At 39.3% G+C, this 13,117-nt stretch overlaps 1 protein-coding gene across 1 annotated transcript in view; it reads left to right on the top strand.

Annotated features, from left to right (window-relative positions):
* Positions 1–411: 411 nt before the first annotated feature.
* Positions 412–13,117, top strand: part of Shoc1 (shortage in chiasmata 1) — a 65,439-nt gene continuing 52,733 nt past the window's right edge. The window contains exons 1-3 of the mRNA XM_041657170.1: positions 412–471; positions 2,663–2,774; positions 5,323–5,404. Of these exons, the coding sequence (XP_041513104.1) occupies positions 427–471; positions 2,663–2,774; positions 5,323–5,404 (239 nt within the window). The 5' untranslated portion in view covers positions 412–426. The remainder of the gene's footprint in view (positions 472–2,662; positions 2,775–5,322; positions 5,405–13,117) is intronic.

Genomic DNA, 13,117 nt, shown 5'->3' with positions numbered 1-13,117 from the left:
TCCAGCCCTCTACTTCTTCATGACAGAGTTTTGACCTTGGTTATTTAATTTCAAAATCATTTGCAAAGCATAATAACCCTAGATAAAATATCGTGTCAGTCTTTGCCACTGACTCCAGCTTCCTTTCAACTAAATTATCATATTAAACATATTTGAACCAGCTTGTATAAATTAAATTACAAGAGAAAATATAGAAAAATGTATAATAACATATTATTTTCATATTAGATTTTCAACCACAAAAATAAATGTTACTTTATACTTTACTTTTATAATTTAGGGCCTTTTGAAAAATAAGTGAACCAAAGATTTGTGGTTAAGAGAGATTTCCTTTATTCTCAGCTTTGCTATTTTTCCAACATTTATTTTATTTTATTTTTTTTATTTCTAGATAGTGAACTCTGTGTGTCTTTGAAGGGAAGAGCTATGTTTTCGGCATTCAAATATTATGCAATCGACTATTTACACGAGGTATGATGTTACTGCCTTCTATCCATTTACTAAGAAATATTCTTGAAAACATATTATGTGTATCTAGTATATGATAATTTTCGGTAATCCACAGGTTAATCTTTAGTTGCTTTCAGGGTCATTAAAATTACTTTAGGTTTTATAGCAATTAAATACTCATTGTGTGTATGTTTGTGCGTGTGTATACATATTCTTGCTGTAGTGTGTATTTGTGTGTGTCTGTCTGTGTGTATACATATTCTTGCCGTAGTGTGTATGTGTGTGTGTCTGTCTGTGTATATACATATTCTTGCCGTAGTGTGTATGTGTGTGCGTGTGTGTGTGTGTCTGTGTGTATACATATTCTTGCCGTAGTGTGTATGAACAGGTTGAGAGAACAACTTGCAAGAGTTGATTCTGTCTTTTTGTTGTGTGGGTCCTGGGGATCAAACTCAGCTCATCAGCATTGGTGATAAGTGCCTTCAATCTCTGAGCCATCTCACCCGCCCTAGTTCAACATTTTTATGTTGTTTTGTTTGTGTTTTTTAAGTCAGGGTCTCTTTTTGAAGTCCTCGCTGCCCTGGAACTCACTTTGTAGACCAGGCTAAACTCAAACTCACAGAGATCCACCCACCTCTGCCTCCCTAGTACTGGAATTAAAGGTGTACACCATCACACCAGGCCTTAGTTTCAACTTTTAATGTATCTTTAAAAGTCCACTTTTGTAAGGGACTTTTGAATTAAATAATTGAATAGCAAAGTAAGTATGAAACTACCTGAAGAAAATAACGAGACTTTTACAAGTTTTGAGGATGTTTACTAACATTCTGAAGTGGTCTTCCTTTAAGAGACATGGGAAATGGTGGCACATGCCTATAATCCCATTACTTGGAAAATTAAACAGCAAGATAAGTTTCAAACCACCCCGGGGCTGTACAGTGGTACCCCATCTCAAAAAAAGAAAAGAATACACACATAAAAAGAAAGAACGGGTACAAAAGTAATCCAAGTCATTGTTGTTGTGACAATAACAGTGTGTCTTGATGAAAAAGATACTTTGCCCATCTAGTGGATTATGTCATTTGATCAGTGTAAGTACCCACACATCAAATACAGGTTTTACAGCTTCACCAGTAGCAAAATAATGTCAAGGGAAGCTGAGTGTCTTGAAAAGATGTCAGAGAGGAATTTCAAGTCCAGGTATATTGTTAATAAATATATTGCAGGAGATCACGTAATAGTTTATTGTTCTTATGACCTTAAATGACAAGTTAAAATTTCATTTCCGTTATTACATTAACCTTCCCCATTGACCAGTACAAAAATATTGCAGTAAACTAAAACTCAGTTACACTTTATGAGATTAAAAAAAATATAGATATAGTCATCTTTAGGTTTTATTTATTCTCTCATAACTGAGAGACACAAATATGCAGTTATAACATATGCTTGGATTACTTGCAAAAATGCAGATACTTAAGAGTCGTCAAAGATATTTTCTTAACTCATGGTTACTTATTAATGCTGGTGTATTGCACTCCATGGTGGAGGCTGAGAAATGTCAGCTCTTGCAGAAGGTGTGAGACATTATAAAGCTGATTAAGGTGTATTAAGAGCCACTCAAATAACAATATGAAGATCTGGCAAAATAAAATTGCTTAGCAGACAATAGAAAAAAATGATCTGAATATCCAAGGAGTCAGAGATGTCTTACTAATTCATGTTTTCACAAATTAGCTCCTTTCTGACCAAAGAAGAAAAGTAATGCCTTCTGTGTTATCATATAGTTTATGAAAAACTTACCTCAGAAGTAATCGTAAACACAATTTATTAGATGTAAATTGTTTCTTATTACTTCCTTTTTAAATGAAGTACTAATCAAGGTTTTTTCCTGTTTCCGTGTATCTTTGATCCTCATTTTATGTAGATCAGTTTAAATGATCTTTTATTCCACTTATTCTGAGATAGTGAAAATCTATCTATTGCTAAGTGATGTAATACTTTTTTTTGGTCTAGCACACATATATTTTAGTGTATCATAGAAAAATATTTGTAAGACAACTTGCTTATATTATCCTCAATTACATGGTTCTTTAATTGGACATTTTATGACAAATGTATCAGTTTTAAAGAAATTATATCAGCTTATAACAATAATATTCTGATTATTAGTAAATAGTGTATGTTAAAATGATTTTACATTTTCATGCAGAACACAGTTAAAGAAAGGATTTGCAGAGATGCTTTATTGCTTCCGATCCCTCCGTGTTTAAATCAAGATAAAAACGTTATTGATGATGAATATAGAAGTCCATGGACAAGAGGTATGTTTTTATATCATACCAGTTACTTCAGTGTAGTAAACTAAGAAAATTAGGCCGTATGACTGAAGAAGGAAAAGGAGGAGATCGATGTGAACAAATTTTATGTGGTCTAAGACTCTGTAGAACAATAGCCTGAACGTTTGTGTGCCCTCGAGACCACACGACTCAATTTAAGCCCCATTGTGATTGTATCAGAGGAGAGGTCATGAAGCTTGAGATTAGTGCTCCTGTATAAAATATCCCAAAGGATCCACTTTTCCTTTTTGTCTTGAGGACATAGCAAGACGAAGTAGAAGAGACTCTCCTTCAGATACCTAATCTGCTGACGTCTTGTTCCTGCACTTCCTACCCTACCATGCTGAGTAAATGGTCTCAGCTTGTGTCACCTAGTCTCTAGGATGTGTGCTGTAGCAGCTCAGACTGGCTAAAAAATTGCAAATATGAGAAACCCTTGGACAGTTTTAAGAAAAGGAATAAGAGAAACCAAATTATATTTCAGAAAGACAATTCTGGTTTTCTAAAAAAATGGGAAGGGTTGGGGGCTGGGAGTCAAAAGTAGAGACTTGGGGCCTAGCAAGACTGCTCAGTGGGTAAGGATTCTTGCTGCCAAACCTCACAGCCTGAATTTGAACCTTGGAATCCATGTGATGGGATGTGAGAACTGATTCTGACCTCCACACACACATTGTATCCTTGGAGTATAGTAAGAGGAGAATGGATTTGGGCAACACTTAAGAAATGCTTGTATGATGTAAAACCTTTGTTTTTTTCCGTTGGAAATAAGTCTATTGAGTACCATGAAAAGAGCAATAGGATTTCCAGTAATAAAAGTGCTGCCTCTTTGAAGTAAAATTTAACAATGAAGCAGTCCTCAATTTAAGATGGTGGTGGCCACCAGCACTGGAGGGACCACAGAGCCACAGAGGCAGAGGAAGATGAGTCTGTAGAGCGTGCAATGTCTCCAGGACAACTAAAGCAGATCAGGTCTCATGGGAAGATGCTTTCAAAAAGTGGTCTCATGAAATTGGGAAAAAAAAAATGGTAGAGTGGGGCCACGCGTGGTGGAGAGAAGCTAAACTAGAGGCAGCAGCAGGGGAGGGTGGGGGAGCTCGTCTTGCTCAGTGGGGTCAGTCCTAGGCCCACAGCAGGGAGCCACCACCACTTCAGCTCTTGCGATTTGCCCTGGAGGGGAGCAGGAAGGACAGAGAGGTGTGCCAAGGTCTGGGGCTGGAGTGGGGGTGCTTCCAGCAGTGCTGCTCAACTTCAAGGTCACCCTGCCTCTGGGTAACCGCAGGAAGTCAGAGACAGGTCTCAGTGATGGCTGTGTTTACCCCAAACCTTGAACCAGACCAATGACCCCTTGCCGTAAGTATTTGCATGTAAAACTGTTTGGGCAAAAAAATTTTACTGTGTGACACACAACAGCTTGCAATGCCACTTTGATGGATGAATGTGCTACGGAGAGGCGGGAAAGGGTAGAATGAGTGGCGTGCACAAAGAGAGGCAGAACTAGAGATGCAGCAGTGACAGGTACGGGAAGTGGGGCCCACAGGGTGGCGTGCAGCGGCTTGGAGCTCATGCAGGCTCTGCCCCCAATGTGCTGCCGGGAATTGAACTCGGGACCTTTGGAAGAGCAGGCAATGCTCTTAACCACTCCAGCCCCCTAGTGTCCCTGTTTTTTGCTACTGTGGTCTGTGTTGCTGCCAGAGGCCATGTGAACATCTATGGCCTGTGCTCCCCCCAGAGGCCATGTGGATGTCTGTGGCCTGTGCTCCCCCAGAGGCCATGTGGATGTCTGTGGCCTGTGCTCCCCCAGAGGCCATGTGGATGTCTGTGGCCTGTGCTCCCCCCAGAGGCCATGTGGATGTCTGTGGCCTGTGCTCCCCCAGAGGCCATGTGGATGTCTGTGGCCTGTGCTCCCCCACAGAGGCCATGTTGGTGTCTGTGGCCTGTGTTCCCACCTAAGGCCACTGTTTTTCTCTGAGGCATGGATGAAGATGTAACATCTTCAAAGTAACAATGCTGGGAAGAAGACACTCGGACTGGGATATTACTCATGGTAGAATATACAGGTGCATAGTTGCATATTCTGGGGCAAGAATATGATGTCCTCTTCTTAAGGAATCAAGGATCTAATCTAAGAAGTAATCTATAGATGCATAAAATTTCAATATAGAGCTATGATTAAATACCAAAGCTATACTTGCCATATCATGGACCTTCAAGGAGAGAACATCAGAATGAACTGGAATGATTAATGAAGGCCTCATAAGGCAAAGCATGAACTGTTGAACAGGGTGATCTGGGCATAGTGGTGTCTAAGCAAAGAGAAGCTATGAAAAGGAGGGAGTTATTAGTATACTCAGACGATACTTTTGGGAGGAAGCAGATTATAATGATGAGAATCAGATACCACTTTGGAAAAGTAAGTGTATGTTTGAACAAGTAAAGGTAACTCCATAATGAAAATGATGGATGTTTGGCTTTCTTATGTTAAGAGTAAAAGGATGTTTTAGAAACTAATGTTGCCTGTTCATTTTGGCCTCAGCTGCTTCATATCCGGAGGTGACAGATGATTCAGTCTTGGAACAGTGGACAACAAGGTTCTGTGTGGAGGATTTTCCTGAGAAGTATGTGTCCCTAATCCCTTTATCTGTAGAAGATAAACAGTAAGTTCTCCAGACACCGGGAAAAGCCCATTGACCTTCTCACACATTTTTACTTTAGTCTGAAAAAATGCCCTCATTGCAAACACAAAGAAGAGGCTAGTTGGAAATTATTTATAGCCTCTTTGTGTCCTTCCCTCATTTACCATACGTTATTAGTCTCTTCATTGATGTTTCAAAAGATACACAGAAATGAAGTGGTATTATACTTTTAGTCAATATGTCAATCTTTTGAGCAAAACTCTTTATTTTATTATTAAACTTCCTTTATTAAAAATGCAGACTTAAGACTATTTTCTAGTATATTTATCAATATTGCTTATTGGTTTAGTCATCCTTCATATATTTGCATATTCATGTGCATATACAGGATACAAAACAAAAAAGGTGTAGTTATTCCTTCAAGAAACAAAACGGAGCAGAGACTTAGAAGTGAATCATCACAAGCCCTGTGCAGAGCACGCGGCAGAAGTAGGACATGGGGCAATCACAAAGGGAAGCTGCCTGTACAGTGTCAGCACAGAAACTATACTTCTCAGTTCTAATCCAGATCATTAATGGTTTAGTTCATGCGGAATGTGCATCAGACTTTTGTTATTACTCATATTTTCAAATTTTATAATGTAAATATTTAATTGCAATTAAAAGAAGAACAAAAACCCCACCACATTTAATTGTATCTAGACTCTTGATTAAGTGAGCCCAAATATTCTATTTGTATCACCTACGACTTTACTAGTCAAGTTAAGAATATGATGAATATGATAAAGGCCATGTTTACCCCTTGAGTAGCCCCTGAGCAACGAGGAAGCTAAAAGATGCATGTATCCAGTTCCCTGCACTGTGAATTCGAAGATGGAAGACTCAAGTGCTAGCAGCTTGGCTTCATTTTACCCTCACTCACTGCCGTCATTGGTGTGATGACAAGGGACTCATGTTCCCTGCATATGTGAATCTCCTGAGAATCTCAGCAAAATGTAACTTCGGATTCAGCCAGTATGAGTTGGGCCTGAGAGTCTCCATTTTAAAATCCTGTTCCTAGATGTCCTACTGCTGGTCTAAGGCTCTCTGAGATCTTTGTTCAGTTAACATGGTAGGCCTGTGTGTGTATAAGTAGGAGAGATCAGCTTCTCAAAAAGACAGGAGCTGAGCTTGGGCTTGGCATTGAGGCGATGCCTCCTTGACACAAAATATTTGGGTCAGAGAATAAAACATGCCTGAAAGTGTAATGGGATGGAACAGTCACCTACCTAGCGAGAGCTGCAGCTATAGGAAAAGGGCTGTCTAAGAAGAGACATAACTGTAGTTTTGATTTACATTTTCCTGGTGGCTAATTATCTTAAACATATTTTTATGTAGTTCGCCATGAGTCTACCTTTTAGAAATGTCTAGTTGAGGTTTTAGCTTATTTTTAAAAAACTGGGCCTTGATTGCAGAACAGAATATAGTAGTTTGGATAATGATGTTGAGAAGCAGACATTGAATATAAAGTACAAGGGCAGTTTGGCAGTGTGTGGTTTGTACCCATATTTCATTTATTTTTATTCTAACTAATAGTCTGCTGTATGGATAGATCACATTTCACTTACCCCATTCATTAGAAAGGACATGAAGGTTGTTTTTGCTTTTTGCAATTATGAGTAATTCTACTGTTAACATTCGTATACTTGTTTTTGCGTAAACAGTTATCTAGGATTGGAATTACTGGGTCACACAGTAACTCATGTTTAACTGAGGAACTGCCAGGTGCGATCCAATAGGCTGTACTATTTATACTCCTACAAAGTACTTTATCATCTGTCCTTTGTATTATAGCTGTTCTAGCGAGTTAGAGGACAACACAAAAATAACTATAGGGTTGGGATCACAGGAAGTCATCGCCTCTCCAGCTTAAAGAAACAAAACCTTTGGCGGATGTGTCCTGCCACTTCCAAACTGGTCCAGCAGGGAAGGGTTCCAAGCTATTACTCTTCTGCCTTTTACTTCCCACTAGAAACCAGAGGGGCAAAAGCCTGCTTGCTTTTGAGTGTTTGGTGTATATTCTTCCTTCAGGTGTGTGGTTTACAAATACGCTTTGTCCTCTGGCTTGTCTTTTCACTTTCCTGATGCTATCCTTTGGAGCACACTTTCAAACTTTGATATTGTTCAACTTGGGTGGTTTTTGTTGTCATGAGTGCACTTAATATTATAGGTAAGAAAAGTTTATATACTGTAATGTCATAAGAATTTACTCCTTTATTTTCTTCTATGAAGTTGTCCTACTCTTAGTCCCTCTTACTGACTTTCCAGTGCAGAGACACAGAAACAACAAAAATGGACACAGCATGTTACGTGTGTGTGTGTCTAACAAATATATTCAAAGAGAAGGAAGTGGACTGTTATATAGAGAAATCTTGTCTTGGAAAAAAAAAGAAAAGGGAAAGAAAGAAAGGGGGGCTATTAACCTAAGAGTTGGGAACATGAGAGGAACTGGTGGAAGGAAAAGGAGGGAAATTGATACACTTCTATTTCAATTAAAAATATTTTTAAAAAGACATAAACCTAACTATAACCCACAAATGGTGTCCCAACAAACAGAATACAATCCTGAGTACTTGCCATGTCTTACAAAGTCTTTAATGGTTTCTTCTCTGCCTGTCTGCCGCCTCTATTCCAGTTACTCAGACCTTCCTCTTTTTCCTAGAATCCACCAAGCTTGTTTCCTGCTTTAGGCTTTTATGGCTCACTTCCCATCATTTTGCAGGTAGCTCCCAAAATAGCTCCTCAGTGGGCCTTAGACTAGCTGCATTCTCTAAGTGCACCAGCATCATGGCTATTACTCGATGCCTGCATGGCTTGTGATATTAAGTATACTTCACTTTTCACTGCTGATGTTTACTTAGCTGTTCATCTGTCCTTGAGATGAACTTGTGAGAACAAGACTCTGTTTCCTAGTGCAGTGCGAGTTCCAAGAGTAGAGTCCGCACATTGTAGAGACTCATCGGCAGGAATTTTTAAGGAATTAATGCATCACAATGGGTAAAGTGATACCCCCCCCCATCAATGATAATGAAAGAAAGCAGAAACGGTGCTGATGGGACATCTCAAAAACTCCACTATTCAAGGGTTAGGCAAAGGAGGAGGTTCCAGCGGAAAGAAAACGATAATGCTGGAAAAGGAGAAGCAAGGAGGACCAGGAAAAATTGATCTTCATGCCATTTGTGTCAAGAGAGTTGTCTGGGTATTTTACCAAGCACCAATTGTGTCAATGATACTTTTTTCTTTAAACATACTAGCTAAAGGCCTAGCTTCAGAAGTCTATGAAGATCCACATATAAGCAATTACTCTCAATGATTAATACATACAGATCTGGGAGTGTTAAACTAGTTCTTCTTGTATCTTGTATTTTCTTCAAGAATAAGGGAGAAATTTTACAGAGGTTTTTCTATGATTTTCCCTTTTATTGAAAATGAATTTTTTTCACATAATATATTCTGATTATAGTTTTCCTTCCCTCTACCCTTCCGCATTCCACTCACTCTCCCCTCCCATCCATATCCACCTGCTTCTGTCTCTCAGTAGAAAACAAGCAGGCTTCTGAGGATGATAGTAAGATAAGGCAAACATAAATGAACATGTTGGAATTGAACAAAAGAAACAGAAGGATACAAGTTTGAGAGAAAGCACAAGAAACAGAGACTCACTTCTTCACACACTTAAGAATCCCATTAAAACACTAAAGGGGGTACTGGACTGGGACCTCTGGAAGAACAGTCAGTGCTCTTAACCTCTGAGCCATCTCTCCAGCCCCAAATAAATAAATGTATATGTGTGTGTGTGTGTGTGTGTGCTTGTGTGTGTTATATTATATATATGGGTAAATATATATGTAATATAAAAGGAAAGATTATATATATATATATATATATATAATGAAAATAAGATTAAAAAATCCTTTTTTAAAGGAGAAGTTCTGATATGATCCTCCAAAGAAACTAAATTTTCCTTTGGAAGTGGTTATCAACTGGAGATTACTTCTGGGTTAGGGATGAGGGCACGGTGTCTACTTCTCTCAGCTCTAGGACCCCATCTGTTCCAGAATGATACAGACCGTGTGAATGCTGCCTCAGTCTCTGCACCCATGCATGTTGATTTAGGAACTTGTTTTCTTGGTGTCTACCATCCTCTCTGGCTCCTCTAATACTCTTTCTGCCTTCTCTTCCACCGAGTTCCCTAAGCTTCGAGGGGAGGGATTTGATGCAGACATCCTGTTTAGTTTCAATATCCCTCTCTGCCTAATGTCTATCTGTGGGACTCTGTATTTGTTCCTATCTGCTGCAGGAGAAGGCTTCTCTAGTGATGGCTGAGCAAAGCACTGATCTATGAGCATAACAGAATGCCATTAGGAGGTACTTTATTGCTATGTTTTTGGTTTTGTTTTTAGAAATAGTATTTGGTTTTGTCTTGGGTCCCTGGGCTCTCTAGGTTCAGGCTCTTGATCCTCCAAGCAGTATCAGCTATGGGTTCCATCTTGTGAAGTGGGACCTGAGTCAAATCAGATATTGGTTGGTTACCCCATCAAGCGTGTACCACCATTGCCCTGGCACATGTTGCAGGCAGGGCACCATTGTAGATCAAAGAGTTGTGGCTGGGTTGGTATTTACATTTCTCCTTTGGTAGTGTGCAGACTGCCTTCCTGTACTAAAGACTTTGAGGTTGTATGTAGGAGCCAGCCCAACTTTCCATCTTCAATGGGTTGTGTAGGTGTTGTCTTCAAAAATGGGGCCTTGCTATCTGTTTGTGGAGAGCAACCTATAGTCTTAAAAACAGCCTGGGTTGTTTGGGGATTCACATGGGACCCCTTTGGCTAACAACTCAATTATAAGTAACCCCAATCCTGGAACTGGAAGCTTCATTTGGTGACAAGGGACAGCCATCTGGGGCTCTGTCTCCTCCATTAGTTGGCGATTTCATTTATATCGCATATATATATATATATATATATATATATATATATATATATATGAAAGCTTCTACTATATTGTTTCCAAACTACCCCTCAAATGGCCCTTAATTTTAGCTGTCTCTCCTTGTATTCCCTCCCTCATCCCTCTCTTTCCCTTTCCCACTCAATCCTCCCTTTGCAGCCCCCACCCCACCCAACCACAACTGTCTATTCTTTTCCGTTTCCTGAGGAGATCTATCTATCTCCCCAGTCCTTCACTCTAAAGCTAACCTCTGTGGTTCTACAGGCTGTAGCTTAGTTGTCATTGACTTAATATCTAATATTCATATATATGCGGTCTGGGTTACCTCACACAGAATGACTTTTTCTGCCCGTTTATCTGTGAATTTCATCTTCTATAAACAGCTGAGTAATAGTACTCCATTGTGTAAATGGGCTGCATTTTGTGTACCCATTCATCTGCCGAGGGACATCTAGGTGGTTTCCAGTTTCTGGCTGTTATGAATAGAGCAGCAATGAACATGATTGAGCAAGTGTTTCTGTGGGAGGATGAAGTGTCCTTTCGGTATATGCCCAAGAGTGACATAGCTGGGTCTTGAGGTAGATCAATTCAATTTTCCTGAAGAAACTGCTACACTGATTTCCAAAGTGACTGTACAAATTTGCACTCTTACCAGCAATGGATGAACGTTCCCCTTGCTCCACATCCTCACCAGCATGAGCTGTCACTTGTTTTATTGACCTTAGCCATTCTGATAGGTATAAGATGAAATCTCCAAATAGTTTCGATTTACATTGCAAGTATGTCCTTGTGGTTCTTTAAATCTCCTTGGTGTCTGTTGTTATGTCCCCCTTTTCATTTCTAATTTTGTTAATTTGGATATTCTCTCTTTGCCTTTTAATTAATTTGGATAAGGGTTTGTCAATATTAATGAATTTCTCAAAGCACCAACTCTTTGTTTCATTGATTCTTTGTATTTTTTTCTCTTGTTTGTTTCTATTTTCTTATTTTAAACCCAGAGTTTGACTATTTCTTGCTGTCTACTCCTTTGGGTGTGATTTCTTTTTGGTCTAGAGCTTCCAGACATGCTGTTAAGTTACTAGTATGAAATCTCTCCATTTTTTTATAATTAGGGGCTTAGTTCTTGCCTCTTAAACCTGCCTTCATTGTGTCCTTTAAGTTTTGGTATGTTGTGTATTTATTTTCATTCAATTCTAGAAAGCCTTTAATTTCATAATTTCTGTCTTGACCCATTGTTCATTCAGTTGTAAGTTGTTCATTTTCCATGACTTTGTAAGCATTCTCTTTCTGTTGTTGATATCCAGTATGTGCAGTCAATTTTGGAGAGAGTTCCATGAGGTGCTGAGAAGGTATATTCTTTTGTGTTTGGGTGAAATGTTCTGTAAATATTGGCTAGGTCCATTTGGTTTATGACATTGCCTGCTCCAACATTTCTCTGTTTAGTGTCTATCTGGATGACCTGTCTATTGGTGAGACAGGGGTATTGAAGTCTCCCACTATCAGTGTGTGAGGGTCAATATGTGATTTCAGTTATAGTAGTGTTTCTTTCATGAACTTTGGGGCCCTTGGGTTTGGAGCTTAGATGTTAAAAACTTTAATGTCCTATAATGAATATGTAGTGTCCTTCCCTATCTCTTCTGATTAGCTTTGATTTGAAGTCTGTTTTGTCAGATACTAACACAGCTACACCAGCTTGCTTTTTAGGTCCATTTGCTTACAATATCCTTTTCCATTCTTTTTTCCTGGGGTGATGTCTACTTTTTATATTAAGGTTTGTTTCTTGGTGCAGTAGAATGATGGATTCTGATTTTTGCATCCGTACTGCTAGTCTTTTTATTGAAGAATTAGGGCCTATGATGTTGAGAGCTATCGATGAGCAGTGTCTGTTGATTCCTCTGACTTTGCTCCTGTGGTGTGTGGACTTTCCAGCCAACCTCTGCAGATCTTGTCTGCAGAACCTGAGATCTGAGGACCCGAGAGAATGGGGCAGACTGCAGTCTCATGCTGCAGACAGCCTGACTTCATTTGCAGTCTGCTTTATACGCGGATAAAGCAAAGGAAGCAATGTTCTGAGGAAGGTTGTTTGAGTTCACAAAAACACGTAAATAAACGCCAGTAAGCATGTACTAAACATTGACAGAGCAGCCCTTTCATGGAATTTTCTCAGAACAGACCAATTTAAACACAATTGCCTGGCACAGACTATAGATTATATCTGGAAAGCATGAACACAAGGCAGAAGGCCGTATCCAGATTGAGGGCACATTGACCAGATTGGTTTCTATAGCTGTGCTCTGACATCCAAAAAGAAAAAGCATATCTTATGAATTAAATGTAAATGTTTGTCACAGAAGGCACGAACTCATATCCAAGACCAATCCAGGGAACAAAATGCACCTGAGGTAAAAGGCCCCCTGCCTTTTCCCTGGAGCCTCTCACAGTTCCCCAAGGCATTGTTCACCATGGCTCATCCTTGTGACCATGTTCAGACAGTGGAGTGTGTATGTGTGTGTTTTCTGTCTTGATTTTCTTGTCTGGGATTATTTATTTCTTACGTTGTTTTTTTTTTTTTTTGGTGTGGTTAACCTGTTTCGGTTGGAGTTTTTTCTTTGTAGCTCCTTCTGCATGGCTGGATTTGTAGATGATTCCTTAAGAACTCACTCATTTCCTCTTTAAGGAGCTCTGTCATAGTCATAAAGGCTGTTTTGT

Source organism: Microtus oregoni, unplaced genomic scaffold (assembly GCF_018167655.1).
Source record: "Microtus oregoni isolate MIOR12 unplaced genomic scaffold, Mior012 000008F_ref0000371, whole genome shotgun sequence".
NCBI classification, from domain to species: domain Eukaryota; kingdom Metazoa; phylum Chordata; class Mammalia; order Rodentia; family Cricetidae; genus Microtus; species Microtus oregoni.
This window is presented reverse-complemented; position numbering and strand designations above follow the sequence as displayed.